The sequence below is a fragment of the Nothoprocta perdicaria genome, unplaced genomic scaffold (genome assembly GCF_003342845.1).
Source record: "Nothoprocta perdicaria isolate Ctin4 unplaced genomic scaffold, notPer1 scaffold_148, whole genome shotgun sequence".
In the NCBI taxonomy this organism is placed as follows: domain Eukaryota; kingdom Metazoa; phylum Chordata; class Aves; order Tinamiformes; family Tinamidae; genus Nothoprocta; species Nothoprocta perdicaria.
Genome location: NW_020454627.1, coordinates 57,794 through 85,348, shown reverse-complemented (window position 1 = coordinate 85,348; position 27,555 = coordinate 57,794). Strand labels below are relative to the sequence as shown.

General features: G+C 37.5%; 1 protein-coding gene across 1 annotated transcript in view; it reads left to right on the top strand.

The window, feature by feature from the left end:
- MYO16 (myosin XVI) overlaps positions 1-9,503 on the top strand; it is a 272,053-nt gene extending 262,550 nt beyond the window's left edge. Inside the window, exon 35 of the mRNA XM_026034575.1 lies at positions 9,113-9,503. Within this exon, the coding sequence (XP_025890360.1) occupies positions 9,113-9,346 (234 nt within the window). The 3' untranslated portion in view covers positions 9,347-9,503. The remainder of the gene's footprint in view (positions 1-9,112) is intronic.
- The last annotated feature ends 18,052 nt before the right edge of the window (positions 9,504-27,555 follow it).

Genomic DNA, 27,555 nt, shown 5'->3' with positions numbered 1-27,555 from the left:
GCTAAACATCTTTGTGGAATTTATTTTTGTAGCAACTGCTTGTTGATTCGTTTGAAATCACATGAAGTCTCATGCATTTAGCATCCTCTGAAAATACTCCCAGAGCAAGACACAAAACAAGCAGTTTTCCATTCCAGCAGGTAGAATAATATCAGGCCTACAATACATTCTCGCATAAGATTTTGGTTATCCACTTCTGAAATATCTGTTTTTATCTGTCACATGTATGCAAAGAGGTAGCAAAAAAATGATGGTTATTTTTTCACATATTGTTATATTAAACAATCTGCAGTCTTATCTCTCCTATTTTGTTTAAACCCCCTAGTGCTGGTTGGCAGATTGCCATAATACAGGAGCCTTCATCTGACAATGAAAAATTGGAAATGTCTTTTCATATTCGTGAAGAATGTATTTATTGTTTCATTATAGCTTAAGCCATAGCTCTTATTTTGTGAAATCTCATTGCTTTCAGCGATCTCCTGTCTTAGAAAAGCTGCATATTCATTATAATTTCAAGGACCTTCTTTGTTCCCTCTTGATTTAATATTTGTTGCCAATCACTTCTTTTGTTGAATGTGCAGTAGTTAAAAAAATGAATACTGAAGAATGCAATGAGTTGTTACACCTAGCCCATTGTCACAGTTCTAAACACAGGCCTCTAACATTCATTATTAATGCCTGTCATGTTTGACTATTAGCTGGAAGGAATCTTTGATCATCCTTGTAGAAAAAATTCACAATCTAGCAAGTCTGGTGGTATATTAACAAAATCATTAACATCCTTTTAACACATAACACMCAAAAGAGGACATAGAAGGCTATATTCTTATCATGAATCTGAATCAATATATTCCCCTGAACCATGTTTTGTTTATTGTTTTGAYAGTAACATCAAAGCATTTTCTTTGCAATGACACATAAAGACAAAAATCAGAACTCGCAATACAGTGCAGCTTTATTTCYTAGGAGATGTGCAGCCAAAAATATGTTCCTGATATGTTAAATAGTAATGCACAATGTAAATTCATCATGGGTACACACATTTTGGAATCTCTGTACTAAAGGCTTTGTATGTTCTAGTCATGACTGCAGTGATCTTCAGAAAAGAAAGCTCATATTTTATCCATGCTAGATGGGTGACTGTCGAGCTGTGTTGAGAAGGGAACACAGCCTCCTGAGCACCCATCCCTTTGCCCTCCCTAAGCTCAGGTGCTTAGGTGAGGTATGTATCTAGGCCCACTGGGCTGCCTAGGGGCCAGGGGGTCACACAAAAAGCCTCCTCATATTCAAATGGAAAGGCAGGATGGCCCCCTTGCCCCTTTCTTCTGATTTCCCAAAGATGTGATGGGAGGGAGAATAAATTGGTCCTCCTGTTCTTCTACTTCCACACTCTTGTTGGTTGCAGATTCATTCTAGCAAAGAGACAATTATGTACGTAAATCATTACGGATTTAGGTTCCTAACAGTCCATAAATTAAGAGGTATTCACCCCTAATGATTTTTAACCCTAAGATTATCCCTTTTATGAAACAAAGGATTATACACAACAAGGAAATATGACTTGGTGTTTTTGTTCAAAATGGCTTCAAAAGCAAATGCCATGTGGCAAAACTAGGCTCTGATGAGCCAGTAAGATTTTTGATAATTTCAGAGGAAAATGATTGGCAGTATAATTGAGATAAGGGAATTGATAAGGRAAAGTATCTTTGTTAGTACCACAAAGCACAAAGTAGCAGTGATCCAATAAATGGAAACAAGTTTTCTTTTTCTCTTTTTTTTTGTTGTTGTTTTTGTTTTTTTTTTAACACATACTAAAAGGGTATCACTATTGTTAGGTCAACTGTTCTGAAGACATCTGCAATAGATGATTTGTTTTCACAGCTCATCTGGAGAAAGACACAGTTGCTATCCTGCACATAATGTTTTTCTCAGGAATCAGGTGTGAAATATGAGGATGCTCCTGAAGATGTTGAAAAATATCCTGTAGTCTGTCTGAGAGACCGAAATATTACTTTATAGGAGAAAAAGCAAATAAACATTATTTTTTAATATTATCTTATGTTTAGTCACTTTGGGGAGGTATCATTTTCTAGCTGTTATCAGAAAACTAGAGCTGAGGTAAAGCATCCAAAACAAATAAATAATTAAGAAATACTGCCTCAAAATAAATGAATAAATAAATGTGCATATTCCTCCTTTGAATGTCTACACTTGTCTACCTGTATTTCCAGGTCAGATAATCAGAGTTCCTGAAATGTAATACGTTATTGAATATTTTCTACCTTTTTCTAATACTTTATGTAGTTTATACATTACAGCTATACTGAGGTTTTATATAAATTATTATGCAAAGTTATGCAATAGCATAACTTTATATTTAGCATAGCATAGGTTTAGCATAGCATAGCATAGGTTTAGCATAGCATATAGCATGCTATGCTAAAAGACCTCCAACCTATATGCAGTAAGTTTACCTTGATTAATGTAAAATATTGTAATTTCTGCATATTATTGTATCACCTTGACAGAAGATCTGAAAAACAGCCCCTTTTTTATAACTGAAAATTAATCCTGAAAAAAAAAATGTGGATGTGAGAAGAGCACAGAACTTGTGCCAGAAATGTAGTTATGCTCAGATTAGGAACATAAAATCATGAAATCTTCAGTCTGAGCCACACCAAATGTCTCTGACTAGAGATGGTAAGGTTACTCAAACCCAAAAGAAAATTAGGAGCGGTTTCGATTAGCTAAAATTATTTAATGTTGCAGAACACATATCAAGTTATTATGTGCAGTGGATCTACATTTGCAAAAAAAGATGCATGTCCCAGCATTCACAAAACAATTGGATGAATCAGCTGAGATCCCAGTGGTACATTTGTATTTGAAGATTTTTAATTGGAATTTAGAAGCATGTAAACTCATTTATCAAAGCAGCTCTTTGCTCCCTGCTGGGGTCTTATGTGACCAGTGCACGTTTCCCAATCAAACATAAATTTACATATTGATTTGATTTATGTTGAATGCTTATCTAGGCTTTTTAGCACATCCCTGTTTTTGCATGTGCTTTGCTCTTGTATCTTTAAATGAATTTGGTATTGTTAACTAACGTGTAGACTATTTTTTTTTTCTGATTCATGGGTTGGTGGCAAAGCAATTCTTTTCTGATTTATACTTTTTTTTTTGTAGCACAAAGAAAAGCATATCCATTTTGGTACCTGAAAGGTCAAGATTTTTGAGAGGTTGCACTGTGTGTGTCCTATAGTTAGGAAGAAAACTGTGCCTTACATTTTTGGAAACCCTCAGTGCAGCAGCTTGTGAGATGCAAAAGGAAAAGACAGGAAGGTTAAACTATTAAAATGTTTTAGAAACATATCTTTGTGTTAGAAAGATGCATGCCTGACACAGACTGAAACCAAATGTATCGGTCTCACTAATAAACATTTACACTAAGAATTATTTCTAGAATTACTGAATGAAATTCTATGTCCTTGATTGTGAAATGGGAAGTGAGAATGTCCTGATCATTCCTGTCTTTACAACTGATGACCCCACTGGGGTCCATGAACTAGTTTTAAAATTAAAAAAATCTCTAAAAGAGATGACCAGAGTCATGTATTGGTTACAGACTGAATTTTCTTTTGCTTAAAACTTTAGAGGGCCAGTATAATTAAAAAGATTAAAACCGTGGCTTTTGTCAAGGCATTTTGTAAGTTAATTATGGTAATTTATCATCAATATTTTACAACTATGGCGTAAGTTTTAAAGAGGGAAATCACTACCTCTATATACGTAATCTCCCTATGTTTTTTCTGTGATGGGACTTCAGTTTTACTAATAACGTAAAACACTGATAAAAGAGTATTACTGTTGTAATAATTAATTGCAAGTACCTACTGACAGTTACTTTAAAGCGTCAAAATTGACAAATCTATTAAAGAACATAATGGCAATATTCCTCTGAAAGTAAAGCAGTTACCTCACCTAAATATCTCTAGGTTTATATGCTTAAAGTATCCTTAAACTGTACTATCATTAAAAGGTTATCTTCTATAGTAGTTTTATGTCTTTATTAATGAATATAACTAATACTTACAGAAGTAACTAAAAATAAAATGGTAATAAAGCATTATTTGTATATTTTAACAACCAGAATGTAATTAAGTGCTTCTTTGTATTTTCTTGTGCATAGTGCTAGAAAGATCAATGAGATCAAGAATGACCAAAAACCTGCCTAGAGTGCCATTTATATATACATATGTATTTATGTCCTGGAAGAGATAAAAATGGGATGAAACACTCATAAATACTTTTAAAGCATATAATACTGCATATTAATGAATCTCTGTTGGACAGAGAGATTTTAATGAGTCCATTAGCCATAGCTTGATGACTAAGTTTGTGTTGGATTTCACACACAGTCAGAGATTGTAAGCATTTTGTTACTTCTAATTGTTAACAGACTATCATCCTTAAAAGTTAYATCATTTGATCTTTTAATGGAAAATGGATTTCCTGAGATTTTGCAATTAGGTCTGTAAATAACTCAAATTAACGTAAATGTTAAATGAGCTGGTTAATCATTTTATCTAGCACATCTTTTATCATAAATTTTTTAAAATTGTGAACCTTTCAACCTCCCATAATTAATAACCCTGAATTTCTGCACTAGCCTAAGAAATTAGATCGTAATTAAGATAATTTATTGACTTATAGCTACTTGTCTTAATCCTAAGACAAGGTTTAAATCCAATGTGTCGGTTTTAGCTCCTAARATGAAGCTTACACAGAATTTAGAAGCCTAAATCTAGCAAAGCAGGTGAGGAAGTTATGTCCCAATGATTGTCTAATATTAAATACTTGTAGCTGAGTAGGCACAATACTGCTCCATGTACAAGTTTCATAGGTGCCAGTATATATCAAAAAGTCCTCCATCTCAGTGTTCTTTTCTCATGTACACTACAATCGTGAGGCACCCAATCAGAAAGAACTGCTATTAGTCCACATGGGTAACCCACCTTAGCACAACACAGAAGAGCCAAAGTCTTTTCTCCTCTGAGYCCACCTCTTTGCAGTTACAGTGTCCTTAGCATGCTATTAGGTATGTGAGAACCCAAGTCTCTTCCATACTCTGAAAGAACTCAAATCCACATCATCTCCTTTCCAGATGTGCCTAACTAACTAGATTATGCTGAAAAGACCAACTTTTTTTGTTTGATCAGCTTTTTTTCCTGTTTGAATTGAGACATCAGTGCTCTGTTACCAGCCAAAATCCATAAAGCTAGGAGAGTGCTTGTCTCTATAGTACAAGTTGGACTCTTCTTAGGGAGGAATGATTCTTGAGCACCCACAATGATCAGTAGAAAGCACTTTTGCCCTTTGTGCCATATTTCTCAGCAGACAGAACAGACCTGCTTAGCTGTTTCAGGCTACTGTTTTTGTTATTGAATGGATCTGGCAGTTCCACATATTCTCATCTTGTGCATCACTTTGACAGCTTTGCTTTCCTTATCTGCTCAGCAGGAACTCTGGGCACCAAACACAGGTTAGATGTTTCCAGCAGATGGCAGGACTGTTAATGTTGGGTATTTGAATGCTTTATTTCTTGGTGGGTTTAACCCAAATACTGTGTTGCTTATGTCTGATTTATCACTGACTTTCAGTGGGAAAATACTGGCCCGCGGTTGGTTCCATCTGTGTCTCTTAATAGTTAAAATTGTTTGTTCAGAGTGCATTTGAAATATGAGTAATCACTTCCTACACAGCTCAATCAACCTACCTAAGGGTTCAAGATACAGAATAGCATAAAGAAACATAGGTTGGTAGTTTACATTCTTGTTCCATATCAAATAATTCATCAAGTTTTTTGTATAATGAATATGTATAAGAGATCTTGAGCTTGTCACGGGTCTAATCACCAACAGAAAAGATAGCAAATAATCATCTTGTTGTTCAAATAGATCTAATTAAAATAATTAATTTTTTTAAAGCTCTGTCAGTTACTGTGTATTTTCTCTGTTTAATTCTATTGCAGTTCTATTGTATGGCTTTGATACAGGTTGAAATATGAACTTTTGCAGCTTATTTACCAGATCAGTCTCATCATGAATAAAAGTATGAGAGGTTTTTTTTGCATAGTTGTTTAAAACAAAAATAAAATGGGAGATGTGCACTTATTTGCAGACCGGACCAAGATTTGTCCACTATCCACTGGAAAATGAGCTGTAAGTGGAACTGCTGACACAACAGTAATTTACAGCATGCATAAGCAGTGTCAGAATAATAAAGCTTCTTCAGTGCCTGTAAGCTATAAATAGAATGCATTTGTCAATTGCCTTGCCCAGGCAAATTGTACTCACTTTCCACCCTGCACCTGTGTGTTTTTATGTTTCTTAGAATAGCAGCAGAGCTATCTCAATTCAGATACTTCATACATCCTCTAAAACTGAAAATGTCTCCAGACTTTTACTTAGAGTTAGCCTGTCACTCTACTTTTGTCACTCTAACACACCCAATAGCATCTACAGGGTTTAAAATGTGTACTTGCTTATAGTTATCTCCCAGTATTTAGGAATATCTTTGTTTATTAATCTCTGAAACTCTTACACAAAAAGCTCTTGCAATGACTGCCTAACATAGCTTCCTTTTTGGATATATCAGCACTTCTAGAAAGAAGCCTAATATAGGTTCATGAAATGCCTAAAATTCAGGTGCAAAAAARGGCATCTAATTGGAGGAGAGTGGATTCTAATCTACCTCTCTCCTGAACTGAGTTATGCCTATAATCTACCTGACACAAATCAATAGACATCAATCACAATAAGCCACAATCCCCCTCAAACTATACACCTGTTCTGTAGGATAATGCTACCTGCCATCTCTTTCTCAATAAATTGCTTCCAATTTGAAAACTTTCATTTGTCTTTCAATCTTCCTTACTATGCTGAAAAAGAAATCTATAATATTTTGATATGGTCTAGATTCCCTTTGAGTCACTGGGATACATTAGTGCATTTTGTTTTGAAATAATAAGCAAAATGCTTGTTTGAATTAGTATTGTTATCTAGCTGTGTATCATGAGATCAAAATATAATGTGGCAAAGTCTTTCAGACACCTTCCTCTTTTATCCTTTTTCCCTTAAACATAGAATTCAAAACCATAGTTGAAATTRTAATGCCTTTTATTAGTATATTATACAATTTAAAACAATTATCTTGGAAAAAGTAGTATCAAACAGCCAGAAATTAAGCAAATTACCCATAGATCTGCAGGCATATGCATGTAAGGATTGATTTGTTCTCTGACACCATGTGTTCAAGGTCAGACTTACACATGACAGAGGAAGCRACGTAATAAAACCTACGTACATTTCTGTGCCCACCAGCTCCTTCAAGGAATAGTAGAAGCCACGGGCAATATTACCATAGGAAGCTCACTGCCCATTGGTGAATAAAACGTCCTTCACGTAACTCAAACAGCCTTGTGACTGGAACCAATCACGTACATAGGTTTTCACAGAAGCATTTAAGGGCAATGCACGTCAATGCCCTTGTCATGGTGACAAAAATGCAACCATCCCTCAGTGCCAGGGAACACAATTTCAACCTTGACATGAATAGCTACACTTCTCTTGTGACTGGATATGTGTCCATCATGTGAAGGGGCAGCATTTGTATTTTGGTCACTGTGAGGCCCCTGAGAAAGAAGCCAGCAAAGTGGAGAGACTTTGTGACATTAGTTGTTATGAAGGGTTTGACTCACAGTCCCTAAATTGGCCACTTCTGCCATAGAATATCTTGAAACAGATGCTGCTCTAGATGCTGTTCAACTGTGTAGAGGACAGTTAGGTCTTGAAGGATGGTGAGGCTGGCTTCCTAGGGAGTGACAGACATGAGGGCTCTGAACTGCCTTGTATCAAATAGCCTTCAGAGCAGAAAAATTAAATGGAAAGGAGCAGTTTATTCTAGATGGTTAATGAGCCTAGCTCAAAACACTTCACCGTGAATATATAAATAGTTACAGGCTGACTGAAACTACCTTTTTAGTGGGTAATGTATCCTCTGGAGGAWGAGAAGTGCCAGAATCTAATTCTAAGGATAACACATACCTGTGACAAATAGCAGCATTACTAATGCTAAGTAGCAAAACAGGTTTTAGTTTCTTGATTATGGTTACTTAAGTATTTACATTTGTAGGAAAATCTTGCTATTCCTACAAGCTACTATTTGCTCTGTGTAAAAGGGTAGTCTGTGAGTATAGCAGTATTACAGGTTGTTAGAAATATGAACAGGGGCCTGTCAGGGCAGGCATTTGTTTTGAGTATTTCAAAGGACTGTGTTGCAGTGCTCTTTGCTGACGTAAGGGTGTTTTTTCCATTCATTTAATCTTTGGCAGCCACTTCATACAACATGAGTTCTATGACTTTCAGACAGGAGAATGATGGAACACAATTCTAATAAATCCTTTCTCTTTATTTCTGGTGCAAAYAATGATAAATGGGAGAGGAAGCACTTGTTTTCTTGGTGAGGGAGAGTTAACACCAAGTTTTAAACACTCTTGCAGGGGAAAATTGCTTCAAATTATTGACAGGAATTGATTGATCTCTTTTATCTCAGCTGTAGCATAAATGGTATCGGCAAAGCAAAGCAATCTATTTTTCCCCTCTGATTGTAAATATTAGAATAGGAGTAGTCACTAGCCACTCTCTGTCTAGAGTGCCTTAGCCAGGCCACACTGTAGCAGTCACAGGATTTCTTTTCATGATCCTACTAGAACTTGTGGATAAGCTTATAATCCTCCCCGATGCTCTCTGCAAATAATAGARGTAGTCTGCAGAGCAAAAAGCAGTTCTGTCCAACAGAGGGCTTGGCAGTATAAAGCACCTCTAGTAAGTTCAAGGCAAGGTTATTTTGTTGAAAACCATTATTGTTTATACAGCATTATGTATGTCCTTGGACAATTTGGAGAGATTTGCAAAGATAAGAAAGGATCTGTTTCTGCCCTTACCACAGGTTTATGCCAGTGAGAGAACAGGCAGAGGATCTGCAGTTTTACACTGCCGAAGGAATTAACTTTATCCACTTTTCTCTTTCATTTCTTTCTCCSTAACAGGTTATTCATCAGCTTAGACTCTCAGAGAATGAGAGTGTGGCTCTGCAGGAGCTTCTAGATTGGAGGAGAAAGCTGTGTGAAGAGAGGGAAGACTGGCAGCAAATCTTGCACAACACTGAGCAGAGGATCGCAGCCCCACCACCACCTCCTTGTAAAAAGCCAACGCTGCTCAAGAAGGTAGAAGACGCCTCCTGCAACAGACTCTCTTCAGGTCTATGGGACAGCACCATGTGATTTAGCTGTGTGTGTCTGCAGACTGATAGGAACGAAACTGTGTGATGATTTCCATCCACACAATCAGCAAGTTTCCTTCCCTCCCTCCACAAAGTGTGCAGGGATTTTTTTACAAGCACTCATTCAAGAGCACAGGAGGCAGGCGCTATGTACATCTGGTGTGTGTGTGTGTGTGTGTGTATGTGTATGTTTGTTCTTTCCATATATATACATACACACATATATGTTGCATCTGTGGCTGTATATATGTGTGTGTATGTATATATGTGTATATATATATATATATGGAGACAAACTGCACTAAAAGTACTGAGCTTAAAAGTACAAGATGTCACTTAAAGCTCTCCCATGGACAATGAGGAAACTCTATATTAAGTAAATGGATGGGCAGAGCTAACTGACAGRTATTTTAGAGAGATCAGGAAAGTCTCTGTGCACACTGTACAGCTGTTTTATATAGTACAAAAATATGWTGTTTCTTGTTCTGCAATGAATGGTTTTATTATATTACATGTATACATATATATATTTCTTTGTAGATGTCTGTGTTTATTGGAGTTGCAAACTCAATGATTATTTACATGTTTATTACTGGTGTTTTATAACTTTATGCAATTGGTGCTGTTGTTCTTTCTTCAAAATACAAGTAATAAATACAGTACTCGCATTTTTCTTTCATAGTTTAGCTTTAGCAACATGCCAGTTTCAACTCTATGTTGTTTTCCCAGAATTGACAATGTCCTTTTTAAAATGAAACTGAGAAGTTCTTGCAAAGTTTCCATTTGCAGGTGTTGTTTAATGCTGTTTGCAGTCATGAATTAGAGAGCCTGACTTTCCTACAATTGACCTGTTTCTCAGAATGAATGAACTGTGAATTCTTTAGTTCCATCTCAAATCTTACTTTACTCTGGGATATGTATAATAATGAGGCACTCATTTAGATTATAGGTATGGTTTGAAATTCATACCTGATTATGCATAAGGTCAGATGTCGTTGAAAAGATACATAATGGTAATGAGGTATGAAAGTAGGGCTGTGATTTACTGTTAAGAGCCAGGAGGCTTTATGGAGATGAGTATATCAAAGGATCATATCCCTTTAGTGGTACAGCGATGCATTTATACTTCAAATTTCATGTAACGAAATGGTTTCAGAAATTGGAGTATTCTATTGGAGTACATGCATTCTGAGCAGTAATATTAATATATGAAAAGCATGCTGCTGGAAACTTGTTAGCTACTGCTCAGCAGTCTTTGAAATACTGTTTTGCCAATAAAAGGTGTAATTTATATATACACAAGGTATTTTGTGAGAGGGGGTGCTTATTTTAAGTTCTTGAAGCATCTAGAGCCAGCTATCTTCTTGACTCTGTATACCCCGTTCCCATTGGGAACCAGAGAAAAGTGCCTGTAATTTTGCAAGTGGATATAAAAGTGATGTTTTAAAATGATGTTTTAAGCTAAGCTTAAAAAAAAAAAAAAAAATATGGAGCCCATCCTCGGTTGAAAGCTGTTGGGTGGGAAAAATAACCTGTGCAGAGATGTAGATTTTTCTGTCATATGTGACAGAAACTTCAAGCAAGCTGAGCAGCACTAAGCAGTGCTTGYCTGCTGCTTACTTGTTTTTACAGAGGAAACAGCAAAACTCAGATTGTCCCCTTGAGTCCCTGAAGATCATCAAACAGAACTCAGTGCCTGCTCTTTCTGGAGGTTAAAATAGCCTTCCTGAGTGAAGGAGGAAAGGGAGGCACCAGGTCAAGTCTCTGTTTAGCTCCGTGCTTATTGCTCTCTGATACCTATGGCAAATACTACCCAGTACAGCATTTTACCCTGTCACCAGTATTACTGTCCCAGCAGTCCCTTGTGTGAGATTAAATTATTTCATGGAGAAGAAGGGATTCTGGACTCCAAACCTTACCCTCAGCTGATGTAAATAGTCACAGACCACTTACTTTCCCCATTGGGGAAAAGGCAACTGTGTAGGTATGTAGGAACCAGCTGCCTCTCCCAAAATGGTTATGTTTGTACCAGACTTAAATTGGCAGGACTAAGCAAACCTGGCTAACCAGGGACACGCAGAGATCCCTGCGTGAGAGTGCAATGAACTGGTTCAAGAAGCAGAGGCAAAGAGAGCTAATGAACCTGCCCTTGCCTCGACATTGCTTGCAGCATGCAGGTTGCTCTCTGCACAGCACAGCAGTGCTGCGCTTAACCATAACAGTTCCTGCCCTGCTTGCTCAGCCATCCCTAACACCTCACTGCGCTGATCCAGGCGGATGTGCCCTAGGGCTTATCGCTCCTCAAATACGCCTGGCAAACAGCCGTCTCATCAGCACTATCCACATTGCTGCCTCTGATGCCCACTAGCTGGCTGGGCGGCTGGTAGCAATCAATTCACGACAGCGTGGAAGTTGAGGGCAAGTGGTAAAAGCTGTCTGAGGAGCCAGTTTAGATCACATTGAGATCCCTGCTGCTGCAATTAGGCTGCTAGCAGGCACCACGCTAGCTATTTGTACGGTAAGCTRATGTATCTCCAGACTGCACTGTAGCCATCACTGCACCCATAATGTGGGAATGCCCGGAGGGCAGAGACTRCATTTGTCAATTGGAGGTCAGAGTGGGATCAAGCACTTTATATTCTTTGCAATCGTTACTAGAAGTTATCTCAGAACTGTGATGAGCCTAGTTGTCAGGGCTGAAATGGGGCTTAAGGAAACATTTTTGGTAGACTTTCGAAGTCTGTGTGCTGTTCCAGTGTAGCTGCACAAGCCATCTGAGGAAGGACAAGTGCATAGATCTAGCCATTTCCTCAGTACAGTTAACAGAGGAGAAGCCAAGACAACCCCAGGGTAGGCACTCTGATTTTCAGACAAAGGGCAAAGCACGTTATTCCTCTCTGCACAAAATGTCTTTGCCCTATTTTTTGCAAACCAGGGTAAGACATATATTTTAATGGGTATGTAACCACAGTACAATGCTACAAAGTATATAACAGAGAATATGGGATCTTTTTAAAAAAAAAGGGAAAAAAAAAAAGTTATATCTTCCAGGATGTACAATGGACAGCTTTTAGTTTTTCAGGATATTCCATTAAAATACTACTAAAATACCCTGGAATAGTATTTGTGTTAAAAGCATGTATTTCTCTAATTGCAGGAAGACGCTTCAGAGTGTGACTTATGATGCCATATTTCACACCTAGTGTGTGCATTGGTCCCTTGGCCTTTGGCCTCATTCCTAACAGTGCCGTTGGTGGGGAATTATTGTACCATAATTCACACCCTACTGTGTCTTATTGCCTAAATAACTGTTCCCCCAGAGGTGTCTTAAAACTACCATTAAAGTTTATATTGTGTATCAAAATGTGTTTACAGGGCTAGGAAAATATACTATTGACATTTTTGAAATGTTGAGAACTAGTTTTAGCTGAACTGTACAGTCCTTGTAAATTAATCTCCCCAGAGGACTATGCACCAACCAATTACAGTATTTTTGAGTATATGAAGTTCTCATACATTATAAAAGAGCCTAGACAAAAAAAAAAAAAAAAAAAAAAAAACAAAAAAAAAGCAGCAACAACAAAAAGAGCGCCTTATGAATTCAGTATTCTAATGGGAAAGATTAAACTCTATGAACATGCTAATGCCCTTAATATCCAATGAAGAATCTAACATATAAGCGCAATAAAGCAATTTCAAGAAGCTGGGGTTATCATCAGATAATCACACCTTTGCATTGTGCCTTATTGCTTAATTTTTTCATATGCGAAGCAAAGAAAACTTTTAACAAATGATCATTTCCTTCGATGTAAGGCAGTAAAAATTAGATATGTTTTACACTTTAAGTAAAGTCATTAGTCTTAAATCCAGGGGAATTCTAAAACCGTATTAAAAAAAAAAAAAAAAAAAGAAAAATTTTTAAAGTCTACACATCTTCCTTGTTACTCCTGAAATAGCACTTGGTCATTTTTAGGAAATGTAGTTACAATCCCATTGCAGATTAGAAGCAAACCTTGCTTCTACTTTTCAAAATTGGATTTAGATGTTTGTAGAAATACATGCACCGATATTTTGCAAAACATCTGTGTATAGCATGAAGCGATAAGCCTTTTAAAACTTTGTATTGTTTACAAAATAATAGTATGATTGTTAAATAAGTGAATTTCCCTTTTTTGGCAGTGATCCTTTTTATTACTTCTAAAAGGTTGACTTGTGTTCATTAATAACTTTATTACATTGTAGGTCCTTTGTGTGTGGGACAAAGAATTTCATTAACTTGCTAAGAAAGCATAATAGATGGTAGCATAGTTCTAAAGTGATAGTAATAGCCATGTTCATTGTAGTTTTTAATTCTACCCTGTACAGTATTGAGAACCCTAGTAATCACCTTATTCTTATCTTTATAAAGCCTGCTAATAACTGAAATGCTTTGAGAAGCCTAAAATAAGTTCTGCCATTCTCTTGTTAAATAATAAATTTATGTAATTAAACTCTGTAAAAGTCAGTTTTCCAGAACAGTATTAAACATTTCATGGCTTTGTACTCTATATATACAGTTTTTCAAGAGAAAATGTCACCTCAGTACATTGGAACAAACCCAAGGGCATATAAGGAAATGCTTTTCTTCTGGCTTGCTGTTCTATGTGTACTCAGGATTTTCGTTTTTCGAAGAAGTAAATAAATCCCTGTGCTGGTTTATACCATGGCTGTGAGAATTAGATCATTAACAAAGGCTGCCTGTCTTTCCACCTGTGGTTTGGTCCCATCCCTGGCCACATTAATGAGCTGATTGAATCATAGATTTTGCTGTGAAGTGGCTGAGGCAAAAATCTAGCCAGAGAAAGATTTTGATTTTGGCACACAACAACAACAACAGATCTTGAGCTAGCTAGAAAAAAACACAATGTATCTTAGTTTAGTACTCATTTTTATAAGTAAAGCTTTCTCTAAGCCCGTTTTTATTTCCTTTACTGTAATCTTAGGTTAATTTTCAAACAAAATGAACTTTTAATATTACAGAAAGTACACCTGAAATTGCATTTTGCATAACTTAATTGCATAACTTTTAGGATTAATTTTCCTTTAAAAATAATAAAATACTTAAGTATTTTTAAAATGTTTTTCACCTTTTATAGATGAAACTATTTGCTGATTACAGTCTGAATTTACATAGTTTCAATCCTTCACAGACATCATTTTTCACAAATCTACTCTTCTCTGAAAACACCATGCYACTGAAAATTTGTTTCAAGCTAGAAGAGGGCTTCTGAGGTCCTTGTAAGTACGAACAGGGAAAATTTGACAAGCTAAGGTATATTGCATTCTAGCAATATTTATATGACAACTACTAGTAGTGTCCTTAAGTGTTCTAACCTGGACTCCAGCCTCTCTTCCCTGTTTACATAGAAAGGGACTCTCCGGTCTCCTGAAATCTATTTCAGGAGAAGAAAAGAAATGAATCTTTTTTCAAAAAAAAGGCACTGTCATGGAAGAGAGAGAAATACTTGCCAGGTTCTTTTATAATTCAATTTTTTAAAATATTTCTGAAAACGGGAGTTGGAATGCGCTTCTCTCACTGGCAAGATGTGAACAACCTACTAGATTAGAGAGTACCTTCATTTTGCCAATTTTATTGTCTTGGCAAAACAAAATACTTTCAATTAAAGGTTGTGGACATGTAGCTTTTCATAACATGGTGGTTACAAAAATCTTCTGAAATGCAGAAAGTTGTTTTGAATCCTTTGGAGAGATGTATCCACATGTAACTTTTGTGAAACTAATCCTTTTAGCCATGTTTCTTCTAGCCAGTGATCCTGGTAGGGAGGTCCTGTCTACCTACAAGGCAGGTAGACAAGAAATATGAAGTGTTTAATTTGACAGGTGTAGAACAGAACTCTTTTCAGGTATGTACGGATAAGTCTGAGCTACCTTGTGGTTTCTACAGTCAAGTTTATGGACTCCATTTCAAAAATGGAAATGTTTAAACATGACTTTCCTTCTTCACWGTCTGTACAGTTGTCTGAAACCATAAAATACAATATTGAATTTCAAAAGGGCCAGCCGAGACAGAAAGTATAATAAATCACAGGAAATCCATGGATCTATGTAATCCCTTTATTAATTTATTTAATGTTTAGGGCACTGGCCCTGTAAAAGGGGGAGAATTTGGGTCCGTAAGGAAAATGATACCAGACCTGCCTTTCAGCTGCCTTTTCCGTGGGTTTCCTTTAAGCTATTTGTGAACTTTAAGCTGGTTTTCCATGTTGATCATTTTAGGCTTCCATTTCTCTCTTTCTATGAGAGTTAGATATCTAAGAATGGCACATTTGTGGTGAAAGACACTTGTAGAGATGGAAGCACAGAGTCTGACACTTGCACAAGCAGGCACCGGGGTTGGCAGAATACTTCTAACAGATGGTGGACTAAGGAGCTGCTATAAGCTTTGCAGGGTAGTATTAGAGCAGTTATGTCCATGGAGCAAGGAGAACAATAATTCAGAGAGAAAAGGAGTWGACAGCAGCAGACTGAAATCCCTGTACATTGAGATAACTGCACCCACAGTACAGAGAAGGAGTTGAAAAGAACAGAGAGAGAGTCCATCTTCCCAGGAAGTTTGAGAGTTTCTGAGACTTCACAAATTCAGCTAATTTGTGAAACTTGCCAAACTGCCATACTTTCACTTAGTGTTACTTTGAATTTAAGAGAAGTGATGCAGACATCACATTTGAGAGTGATAGTATCATTAATGAAGGTTAGTGTTCTTGGAAATGGGTAAGACCATATTGAAGCTGTTGAGCAGACCCATGGAGTGTGCTGAGTCAGCACGAGCAGTGACACCCAGCATTTGGTATGAACACTAGGAGGAGATTCAGGAAATATAAATAGCTTGGGTGGGACATGAAGTAAGGTTTGGCAGAGGGCTGGGCAGGATACAGCCATGGCATGAATAGAAATAAAACACTCTCAGGAAGTGCATGAATTTCACAGGAAAGAATTCAGAAGAAGGGAAAGAAGATGAGGGTGAGATGTTATAGTTCCCTATCCCAGAGACCACACTTGGATTATCATGAGACACTTSCCCTGAATCAGCTTTGCTAGAAGTGTAGCAGTCTCAAAACACAAACAGCATGCTGGAGCCCAGGGAGCCTTTGGATTAGGCAGTTTGAGTGAAAAATTTGGAAGTATTATCTTCAGCATATATAAGCGCATACACACATATATGTATACACAAACATATATATAGAGAGAGATATAGATAGACAGATAGATAGATAGATAGACAGACAGACACTGAGGGGAGGAGGAAGTGCTTCTCTCTTACTCTCAGTGTGTGTGCATGTTGTTTGTGCATGTGCTCCTTTATGGCAGCAAATCTATTATAGGAGCTGTAAGAGTCTTAAGTCAGCCTCTACAATGGGGCTGCAAACATTGCTCCCTTTTATGACTTCTGAGAAGACATTGAAAGTATTCCCCACACTTCCTCCCTCACAATCCATGCTCTGAGGCCATTTATTTAGAGAATTAGTACTTCCCATGTCCCCCTCTTTTTATGAAAGCAAATAAAAAGCATGTGGAAGTGTAATGAGGAGATCAAGAAAGATTTAGCTCCATTTGTGTAAAACTGGAGAACATATTTAAGGTATCACTGGACAAGGAAATTTTTTTTTAAGACCACGACAGAGAAAATGAGGAAATGGATTACTTTTGTCTCTACCTTTGAATGTTGCTTGGCTAAGAGAGAGAAGAGTTTGTTTAAATATATTTCACTTGGAAAGAGTGATATAATTAAAATCTGTTATGACAATGAAAAAGGTCCTGGAATTGCCAAAAGTCTAAATTAGTGGAAGGAGTCGTATTTTTCTCCAAATACTCTTATTATACAGTCTATTTTGCTGTGTTACAGCCTTGACAGGAATATACGGCCTTTACAATGTGATAGGGTAAACCTCTGTATTCATTCAACTTTTAAGGTCCGTGGGACTAGGAAAGGGTGAGCTGTGATTGCTCCCTAGCAGGTGATGAAGCCATGCACTTACTGCTACAGGATTCCAAACTGCCAACAAGTTGTTGCAAAAGTGTTCACTTAGCTTAAGAATTCAATGTTGTCCCCATATATAGAAGACAAAAAGCATGCTGTTGCTTTCAGAAATGGTCTTCTGAATTATAAATAGTTATTTAATAGATAAGAGAATGCCTCTCACCTTCACTGAAATTAGTCAGTCCTGAAGAGGCTACTTTACTATCAAAAAGAAATGGGAACCACCACAGAAAGTATTTCCCACAGCTTGTCAGGGTCAAGTGACTAGCTCTGAGACTAGCTCATTATGTCCCCTAATAAAAGAACGGTTCTTCTAATCACAGAACCTAATTCAGCACAATTTCTAATTTAAACATGTGTAAACACACAGAAGAGAATGTAACCGGAATGGGTCACGAAGACACATGGAAGTTTCTGATTTCATTTTGATTATTGACCTTAATACTAGTGAACTTTGTGCAAAGTGTGCCCTGAAAACTTCTGTAGACAAAATGTATGTGCTTTTGGAAGTTTGTTTTGTTTTGTTCTGTTCTTAAGAAACTAAGACYGAAATAATTTAGTTTTTATCAAATGTATGCTGATATGTACTGAGGTGCAAATGTGAAATGTAGAGAAATGAGGCTCAATGTGGATAAAGATCCAATGGAAGCCATTTGTCTTTTTGCTGTAGATTGTGCAAAATGAGGCTGAAAATTACTGCTGAAGTATAATTTGCTTCTGAGAACTGACAGGCACATTCTTACTTGATAGATCTGATCATTCCATGTATTTAGTTATATCTGATCATTTTATTGACAAAAAAAAAAAAGTTTAGCTGCTTTTTGTTCTCCTGAACAGTCAATGCATCAAAAAACAGCTATGTGAATTCATTTTTCATTTGTACTTCGTATTGTTTCACTGCAACTCCATTGAATCATTGACACTTTCTGCAGTTAGAATGAAGACAGTTACTGATCAGCACTTCATTCTTCAGAAATTAAACACCGCATGTGTTCAGTGACCGCTCACTGTAAGTAAGTGAGGTAAGAGACTGTAAGTCTAGCTTAGCAGACTCTGTGCCTATAAAGAACAGTCCTTTCCTTTTATTTATTGGTAATATGGTCCAAGAAAATACATTCCACTCACTCTGCTCAAACCTCCTAGTCAGGTGAAAGCACTTCTTTCACTGCACAGTTCCTACTGTAACAATAAGAACCTTAGTAATAATATTTTTGAAGGTTCTATTGAACATGCTTGGTGCTTCAGATTCCTTCTTAACATAACAGACTCAATTTCTATAGCAGTAAACATRAGTAAATTCACAGCTCTCATTGAATTTCAATGCAATAAATTGTTAGGGTACATTATGGGTGAGTTGCAATGAAATCTCTATCCCAGAGATGCAGACCACCGTGCACTTTTACACGTGATACATTAAGAGAATTTTAGCCCTATCATTTGTAACTATTAAACTATATCTTTGCCTTTAGTTTACTTGTGATCTTTGAGGAGCAGTTCCATTAGAGACCTAAGGGAAAGATTAACAACAAAGTCCTGGTGGTTTGTTAGAAGCAAACAAACAAGCCAGCAAGCAGACAAAAACAAGCTGGAATATTTCTACTTTCATTTTCTTATCACTTTCTGTTCAAATGGAAGACTTGGCCTTTTAGTATCAATAAAAAAAGGATATAAAAGACACATTTCTACTTAATTACGTACAACAACAACAACAACAACAACAAAAAAGGATTTACAATGGAGAACTAGTTTCCATCTCTCATGTGGATTTGGTCATTATTTACTCGAGGCTGTTCTATAACACAATGACCATCTGTCAGTAAGTGCTGAAAACACTCAATCATGCTTTCTGTTATTATTAAWATGCCAAAATCAGTGACTGCTGCAAGGGATTAATAGATTTTTTGCACTAAGAACAATTACATATTTAGAAAGCCAAATTAGCTCTCATTGGCATTGGTATAAATCCAGAGCTGCTCTGTTGGAACACAGATATCACCTCTAGATTGATATATCCGGATATAACAGCATAACAGATGTCAAATTTTGACCCAGACCGCTAATATAATCACAGAATCACAGAATAGTTAAAGTTGATAGGGACCTCTAGAGATTATCTAGTTCAATTCCCCTGCTCAAGCGGGGACACCTAGAGCATGTAGCACAGGGCGGTATCCAGGCAGGTTTGGAAGACCTCCAGAGAAGGAGACTCCACAATCTCCCTGGGCAGCCTRTTCCTGGGCTCTGTCACCCCCACAAGTGGTTCTTCCCCGTACAAAGGTGACACTTCCTGTATTTCCATTTGTCCACATTACCCGTTGTTCTATCACTGGCCACCAGCAAGAAGAGTTTGGCCTCCTCCTCCCTACATTCACCGTTTAGGTATTTATACATATTAATCAAATCCCCCTTCAACCTTCTCCAGGCTAAGCAGGTCCAGCTCACTTACTCTTTCCTCATATAAGAGATGCTCCAGTCCCTTAATCATCTTTGTTGCTCTCCACTGGACCCTCTCTAGAAGCTTCACATCCCTCTTGTACTGAGGAGCCCAGAACTGCACACAATACTCCAGGTGCGGCCTCACCAGAGCTGAGGAGAAGGGCAGGATCCCCTCCCTCAACACTCCTCCTGATGCAGGCCAGGATCCCATTGGCCTTCTTGGCCATGAGGGCACACTCGTGCCCTGACTCATGGTTAACTTGTTGTCAACAAGGACTCCTGGGCTCAGGGTGCTCTCTGTGCCCTTGTCCAAGTCATTGATGAACAGGTTGAACAGCACTGGGCCCAGTACTGACCCCTGGGGGACACCACTGACCAGAGGCCTCCAACTAGACCTGGCCCCACTTACAATGACCCTCTGAGCTCTGCTGTCCAGCCACTTATCAAGCCAACTCACTGTCCACCTGGCCAGTCTTCCAGTTTCCAGAGCTCTCCTAGGAGGATATTATGGGAGACTGTGTAGAAAGCCTTGCTGACGTCAAGGTAGACAACCTCCACAGCTCTGCTATTGTTCACCCAGCCAGTCATCCCATCGTAGAAGGCYACCAATCAAATTTGTCAAACATGACTTCCCCTTGGTGAATCCATGCTGACTACTCCTTCTTTTCCTTCACATGCCTAGAAATGTTCTCTAGGATGAGCTGCTCCATAACCTTACCAGGGATGAAGGTAAGGCTTATTGGCCTGTAGTTTTCTAATCACCTCCTTCTCCTTCGCATGCCTAGGGATGCTCTCTAGGATGAGCTGCTCCATCACCTTTCCTCACCRGTGAGGCTGACCGGCCTGTAGTTTCCCAGCTCCTCCCTCTTGCCTTTTTTGAAGACTGGAGTGATGTTGCCTCTCTTCCAGTCCTTCAGCACCTCACCCACTCTCGATGACTTCTCAAAGACGATGGAGAGGGGCTGAGCAATAACTCCCACCAGTTCCCTCTATACTCTTGAGTGCATCCCATCCAGGCCCATAGATTTATCGGTGGTCWGTTTTCCTAAGTAATCCCTAACCCTATCCTCCTCAACCAGTGGAAGGTATTCCTCTCTCACGGTTATCTCTCTTTTACCTGGGCTCTGTAGTTCTTTGGACCTAGCCTTAGCAGTAAAGACAGAAGCAAAGAAGGCATTTAGTAACTCTGCCTTCTCTGCATCCTCAAGGCACCTTCCCCACTCTGCAGTAGACTAACATTTTCCCTAGTCTTCCTCTTGCTGCTGATGTGCTTATAGAAGCCCTTCCTGTTGTCTCTGACATCCCTTGCTAACTCTAATTCCAGACAGGCCTTGGCCTTCCTTGTTGTGTATCTCTATTCTCTGACAATATGCCTATATTCTTCCCATGTGGCCTGGCCCTTCCTCCTCATGCTGTATGCTCTTTTTTTTTTTTCATTAAGTTTACCCAACAGCTCATTAACCATCCATGCAGGCCTCCTTCCCCCCTTGTTTGACATCTTTCCTGTAGAAAGGCTCCAACCCTGGAGAGCGTTGTGCTTAAATATTAGCCAGCTCTGCTGGATCCCCTTTCCTTCTGTGTCCCTGACCCAGGGGATTCTTCCAAGGAGCTCCCTAAGGAGGTCAAAGTTGGCTCTCTTGAAGTCCAGGGTTGCAATCCTACTTCTTGCCCAGCTTTCTCCATGCAGGATCATGAATTCTAATGTCTCATGGTCACTGCAGCTAAGGCTGCTCCCAACGCACATTTCCAACTAGACCATCTCTATTTGTTATTATCACATCTAGCAGCAGCCCTCCCCTTGTTGGCTCATCAACCACCTGCATCTGTAATGTTCTGTAGGATCTTTCTGGACTGTCTGTTTCTCACTGTGTGATTATCCCACAAGATATGAGGGTGGTTGAAGTCAAGGAGGATGTGTCTGACTTCAGGGACATAAGGATGTCAGGGAAAGATTTCTTTTAGAATTAGGTACTATTTTAAAAATTTTGATTGTCCATTGAAAAAAAATGCATTTACTTTCAATTACATAAAGGAAAGAATTTCCACATGTTTTCTACCCTACTCTGAAGGGGTGAGTCAGAATCACATTAATCTATTCAGCAGGAAGGTAAATATCTTCAGTATTGTTCATTGATAAATGAGGTAAATATCTTTACTACTGCATTTATTAAGCTTTTCTTTTCATTGTTGTGTCACATTTGTGTGTTCACACTTGCACTAGAAAATAGATATTCAAATAAACCACTATCCATATGAGTCAGCCCAAGCAATAAGACCAAGTTTTTCTGAGAAAAAAAAAGCATAATTACATCCTTCAGGGAAAGTCTGGAATGAAATTCATTTAAATGCAGCCATGTCATTACAACTGCATCATTAACATTTTTTATATATATAAAGGGAAGTGGTGCCCTTAGGCCAGCAGAGTGAGCAAGAAAAATGACCTATACTTTGAAGGTCATTTTCTATATGGAAGGTAGAAAAAATATAATAATCAAAAAAAAAATCATCCTCTATATCATTTATTGTGACCAACGGCAGTAATTATTCAGCCTATTAAAATGCTTAAGTGAGTTAATGATTTAGTTGGTATGTTTCAGATATTTCATCTGAAGATGGAGACATGAAGGTAAATAAAGGAAGTGAGTGGGACAATCCAGTATGGAAAGAAGCTGAATATCTCCAGGAAGTGATTGGGAATCCTCAAATTCTTTTATCTTCATTGACTGCAGGGTAGGTTGGCCTTTACCTTGAAAACATATTTGAGTACTATTAAGTCCTCAATGGACTGAGCCTCATCCCCCACTATTTTACTGCTTCTCCTAACTGCCTCAGAGGCTTTCAAAATAAATTATGAGTAAACTGCTATATCTATTATTTGCATGAGTATTGCCTTCAATTTCTTACTCTACAGATATCAGTTAAAATAACCTATGATTCAACGCATTTACCATGCACTTTTTACATTATACACAATCTGACAACAGCACTGCTGATAAATTCTCTTAGGTTAACCCTACAATGTTTGACCTTTAGTTCTTGTGATATGATGGGGTAATATGACATGACATGAGTGTAAGCTATGAACCAAAGGTCACAGTGGATTCAAATGGATACATCTGCTTTCAGCTTGGCTGATCACCATCAATTTATAGAAAAGACTTCCAGATCAGTACACATTTCTGACAATACCTGATGGTCATAAAGAAAATATATTAATTTATTTACAATAAATCTTTACACTTGCATATCCATAGAATCCAAATCCAAAGCATAACATTTGCTTTAAGATATTTTTGTCTTCTCAGAAGCTTTACTTACTTACGTGTCTGTGTCAGATTCACAGAGGACATGTCTGTACTAAAAGGCAAAAAACCTTCCTTTGGCATCTGCTGCTGTCTTGTGCGGGAAATGCAGTACCATACTGCCTTTCTTTGTATGGCCTGGAAGATCACTTATGCATTTATAAGGCCTTCTTTAGGAAGTTCTTACAGATTTCCATGTTTCATCACAGTACGCTGAGCTACAGAAAGTATGAATCACAGCATTTTAAAGTCAGATCTCTCAATATATTCCCATTAAAATTACACCTTTCTGGCTCTGCATCTCAAGCTGGGATTCCTTTCACTGAACTTGAACTACCTAGAAGTGAGAGGAGTTCTATCAAATTTTTTGCTTTGACTGAGAGGCTAGAATATTTTAAAAACAATTTATTCAACCTCAGTAGATATCTGCCTTAGACATCCAGCGTTTTCAGATCTCATCAAAATGAGACAATTGTTTTAGACCAGACATGAAATTTACAGATGTTAGATTTAGGGAGGGACTAATCATAGTCCAAGTAAATCAATAAAAATAATCTGTGGGTATATTCTCCTCAACTAGCTGGAAACAAACCAAAGCAGCTTTCTTGGGTTTCTCTCTACCACAAAGCACAGAAATTTATCCATTATTTTTGAGTTTTTAGCTGTAATCCTGAACTGGAAAGCCAATTACATTTCAAGACAATAAAACAATACATTAAAGACAGACCAGACATTTTAGTTATACCAGCTGACTGACTTTATCCCACTAGTTGTTTTAATTATTTTCTTTATGACATTTAGAACCAAAAGTCCTCAAGCATCTAAACATTATCATCCTTTTTTTTCCTATTTACTATCAATTTGCCTCATCCAGGTTTGCATAAGGACCTTGTTCTTGATGTAAAACAAGTTACAGAAGTCAGAACAGTTGAATTAGCAGGGAATGGCAGGTACCAGAAGCGGGAGTTAGATATCTAAATACATTTGCACACTTGTTCTTAGGATCTAGAAGATGCTAAAGAATTTTAACTGAGATATTAGATAGGTTCTTATAGGTGGTTTGAATTTATACCCCACGCTGTTGAGAAGAAAGAACAGATATCCCTCAATTTTGTCCTTTCTAGGCCCTCCTTTAATATGTGGTCACATCTGYGACAGACATACTCTAAAAGCACTCATTGGCCAAAACACATTGACCAAAACACGTTGGCCATGCTCTGCACTCTTCCTCCACCTTTCTCTTTTTTTCCCATTTTTGACACAGAGAATGGGAGTCACAGAGCATGCTAGACCATTTGACTGAATGTCTACTGCTTCCCCTCTGCTTGCAGAAAAGCCTCCAGGAGTCTGTTTGCACAAACGTAGCTGAAAATATGGCCCTAGTGTTCATGCTCTTGATTTGTATGTGAAGAAAAGTCACATGCATGAAAAAAATAAAGGGTGAAAGAAGAGGGAGATAAGCCTGGCTAAAAGATGTAGTGAAGCACAGATATGTATGCAGGCATAAAGTAAAAGGGAAGTGATGATTTTAGTTTTTTAATTAATGATGATTTTTAATATGATTATATGATTTTTAATATGATATGATGATTTTTAATTTTTTTTTCTGCTGATCACAGAAAAAAATTAATGCAGCAGGATCTGCTTTAACTGTTTTTTCCTCACTGGCTTTGATTTTTTCTATTAATTGTTCCGAACCTGGGCTTTCTAGTTCTCAAAACTGAAACTACTTTTAGTGGCTTCTTTGCTTGTTATTATTTTATTCTGTCATAAAGTACAAACAGGCTGTATGGCACATTCTCAGAGGAGAAAGCTAAATATCACAGAAATAGAATTTGAGAATGTTTTAGATACAGACAATATTCTCCAGACCAAAGAGTAGAGAGATGAGTAGAAATTGGTTTTGTTCACCTCTGTATAATCAATGCAAACTTCATTAGGTTCAGTATATCCATTTTTCCTATTGATTTGTTGTTGTTGTTCTTGCTTGACTGCTGTCTTTCTAGTATTTCCTAGAATTTGGGGGTATTATTTTCTCTTCCATATGCTTTTTTTTTTTTTTTTTTTTTTATTTTTTTTTTTTTTTCCATTAATGTGTGGAGTTCATCTTTATAATATTAAATTCAAACAACAAGTTTTCTCTTATTTTATTAGATTCATTTTCTAAATTGGTTTTGTTCACCTCTGTATAATCAATGCAAACTTCATTAGGTTCAGTATATCCATTTTTCCTATTGATTTGTTGTTGTTGTTCTTGCTTGACTGCTGTCTTTCTAGTATTTCCTAGAATTTGGGGGTATTATTTTCTCTTCCATATGCTTTTTTTTTTTTTTTTCTTTTTCTTTTTTTTCTTTTTCCCATTCAGTTGCCCTGGAAATCTTTAAAAAAAAAAATACAAACAACAAGTTTTCTCTTATTTTATTAGATTCATTTTCTAAATTCATTTTCTTCTGGGAACTGTCAAGATCGTCCGTGCATTTGATTTATCTGCTTTCACTTCAAAGGACATTGTAGAGTCAAACAGTGCTGTATGGTGAAGTTCACCATAGCTCATGAATTGTACAAATGAAGACCATTTTGGCCATCAACTGTCATTCAAGAGCCTTTTATGAATACAAGTTTATATGAAAAAGAATTCAATGTAAACTGAGATCTGACTTGACTAAATAGTATCTTTTTTAAGTACCCCAGAGGAGATCATCTTCAGGAAAGTTGAGTGAGCAATGTTTAAGTACTGAGTTACACGCTTGCTCTTCATGTAGCTGAACATCTGAGCCGTGGTGTTTTTGTACAGATTGTGCATGCTCTGAAATCTCTTAACAACTGTATTGAATGTCAGGACGTAGAGTATGTTGGTGCCCTCCTGCTGTCCTCACCACTTGCTGCCCACCTGCTGGTGCCTTGTGTGGATTACCTTGCTGCCTTCTTTGGTGGCTTCGAATTTACATTCCAGATGCAGGGAAGGCTGGAAACAAGAGAAGAGGAGGAAACATAACAAGGATACCCTCTCCTGTTGTTATGCAAACCCTGATTCCTCTGATACCCCAGTGACAGCCTCTAGCTATCAGGGCCTGCACATTATTAGAATAATTTATATAAGCCTAAATGRCAGATAAGCACTCCAGGAAAGTGCGTTAGTCCATCCTATTTCCTTATCAATTCTCTAGATTAACACTAGCTGCAGCTGCTGTTTCACAAGTAACTTCCTGATGAGCTCACCAAGCAAGGCGAAGCATTTCATCTTTATTTGTTTGCTGTAAAGTGCCATGGTAAAGTCTCCACCTCCATTAGATATTTTAATTAAAATTCTTTATTGATGTATTTGGAGTTTAGCACTTCATTTGAAAGGAAAACAAAACAACAAAAATAAACCCCCAAAATATATCACAGAATGTTATTTACTTTTTCTAAGTGACAGAAAAAATCATATATGACATGAAGTAGTTTTATTGTCCTATGTAAATGCTTTCTTATTTTCACTGTTACATTCACATGACATATAAACTGAAAGAAAACAAAACAAAACTAAAAGCCATGAATCCTATGTCACAGTGCATAAAGTAAATCCTGCACTAGCATTTCACAAATCTTGACTCCTGAATATTTGCTTTATGATGGAACGAATTTCCTTTCATATCTACCAGGAAAGTGTGGTCTTTAGAGGTTAATACTCTCAATGGGCACCTTTGTTGGCAGCTTTTGGAATGCTTCCGAGCCTGGGAGGTGCCTCCTGCTCTGCTCTGCTCACACTGAAACACTCTGCGTGGTGCAGACAAGGGCCTGCACGTCAGCGCTCTGGCCCCTGACACTCCAAGGCAAACCTAATATGGTGTTAAACCTGCACACTAGTTGCTATTTTCAAAACTGTCCTGTGGTACTGGGCATCCACATCATTTCAATGGCAGTGTAAAACTCAGCTTTTATGTCTCTGACCTATCTGCAAAGAAATCTGAAGCAGGATCCCAAATGCAAATTTAGTCAGAAAATTCAGATCAAGTTGCATAGCTGGGTACAATCCTAGTTCAAGCAGAAAAAAAAATAATGTGTTGATAATGGAACAGTCTTACAAAGAATAGATGTGCTGCTTTATTAAATAAATCATGGGTAGGATGCTCAGAGTGATTTCACACTGGGAATAAGTGAAGTAATAATAAAAATTGCAGTTGATTGCCTTCAGAAAATGGAAGTTTGGCATTTGTAATACTTTCTGCTATGCACAGAAAATGAGCATGATTTATTTCTAAGAGGAAATATAGAATGATTTTAGATCCAGGTCCAGTGAAACTGGTTTAGGTAATTGGCACTAGAGCCTTAGAAGTAGATTGTTGAGGAAAAAAATGGAAGTATAGAGGACAGAAGGTGAGTCACTGCTCATAATAATTGGGAACTTTTGTATACATATAAATTGCACTTTCATAAATTTGGGAAATAACC